The sequence below is a fragment of the Manacus vitellinus genome, unplaced genomic scaffold (assembly GCF_001715985.3).
Source record: "Manacus vitellinus isolate BGI_N305 unplaced genomic scaffold, ASM171598v3 scaffold_123_pilon, whole genome shotgun sequence".
NCBI classification, from domain to species: Eukaryota; Metazoa; Chordata; class Aves; order Passeriformes; family Pipridae; genus Manacus; species Manacus vitellinus.
Genome location: NW_021938915.1, coordinates 185,724 through 187,187, shown reverse-complemented (window position 1 = coordinate 187,187; position 1,464 = coordinate 185,724). Strand labels below are relative to the sequence as shown.

Genomic DNA, 1,464 nt, shown 5'->3' with positions numbered 1-1,464 from the left:
GCTGAAGGCCCATTGGGTGAATAAGTGCAGGCTGAGTGCGTAAATCCCGAATTGCTGGGGGGTACCTCATGTCCGGCAGGGCAAGCCTGAGCTAAATAAAAGGTCTCCAGGTCCCTTTGCTCCTCACACAACTTCACCTCTCAGCTGCTACGGTAAGTGGTACCTATTAGCAGTGGTGGTGATGGTTTGGGGTTTGGTCAATGGAAATGTGTCTTTGTGTTTGATCTTTGCAGAGTGTTGGACTGGATTGACCTTTAGAGGTCCCTTCCAACCCAAACTGTTCTGTGATTCCATGATCTGCAGCTCTCTAGGAAATCCAGATCTTTTGAGCCTGTTGGTCTATTGTGTCTTGCAAAAAGTAGGGAGGGCAGAGTGGAAAATGAGCTTCTTGGGGTGGAAGTTCAGGGAGTGATCTTCAGGGAGGAGGGAATTGGATGAAATCTCTCTGGGATAGCGACAGGTGGCTCGATTTCTGTAAGGATCTTTCTTGGCAAGTCAAGGAAGTTTGGCACCTCAAGGAACTCAGTAGGAAGCAGGGTGGGATGTGGGTACCACCCACAGTTTGAGGCAGCAGCACTTCTGTGCCAAAATAAACACTAGACTTGGAAAGACGGGTCGTGTCTGAAAGTCCGCTGTGTTTCAGGTCCTCGCTCCGTCCACCCTCAGCCACACTCCCAACAACATGTGCTCCACTGGATGTTGCTCCACAGGATGCTGCTCCGTCGTGAAGACCAAGACCGTGTGCTGCAGCCCCTGCCAGAAAACCGTGTGCTGCAGCCCCTGCCAGAAAACCGTGTGCTGCGAGAAGAGCGTGTGCTGCAGCCCCTGCCAGCAGTCCTGCTGCTGCGACCCGTGCCAGAAGACAGTGTGCTGTGACCCGTGCCAGAAGACAGTGTGCTGTGACCCGTGCCAGAAGACTGTCTGCTGTGACCCATGCCAGTCTGTGTGCTGTGACCCGTGCCAGCAGGCAGTCTGCTGTGACCCATGCCAGAAGCCCTGCTGTGATCCATGCCAGACTGTGTGCTGTGACCCATGCCAGAAGCCCTGCTGTGACCCATGCCAGACTGTGTGTTGTGACCCATGCCAGAAGCCCTGCTGTGACCCGTGCCAGACTGTCTGCTGTGACCCATGCCAGAAGCCCTGCTGTGACCCGTGCCAGCAGGCAGTCTGCTGTGACCCATGTCAGAAGCCCTGCTGTGACCCGTGCCAGCAGGCAGTCTGTTGTGATCCATGCCAGAAGCCCTGCTGTGACCCATGCCAGCAGGCAGTCTGCTGTGACCCATGTCAGAAGCCCTGCTGTGATCCATGCCAGCAGTCCAGCTGCTGTGACCCGTGCCAGACTGTGTGCTGTGATCCATGCCAGAAGCCCTGCTGTGACCCATGCCAGCAGGCAGTCTGCTGTGACCCGTGCCAGAAGCCCTGCTGTGATCCATGCCAGCAGTCCAGCTGCTGTGACCCGTGCCA

The 1,464-nt window shown here is 56.1% G+C and overlaps 1 protein-coding gene across 1 annotated transcript in view; it reads left to right on the top strand.

Annotated features, from left to right (window-relative positions):
* The first annotated feature begins 682 nt into the window (after positions 1-682).
* The window catches only part of LOC115308139 (keratin-associated protein 10-4-like), a 10,454-nt gene continuing 9,672 nt past the window's right edge, over positions 683-1,464 (top strand). Inside the window, exon 1 of the mRNA XM_029965907.1 lies at positions 683-1,462. Within this exon, the coding sequence (XP_029821767.1) occupies positions 683-1,462 (780 nt within the window). The remainder of the gene's footprint in view (positions 1,463-1,464) is intronic.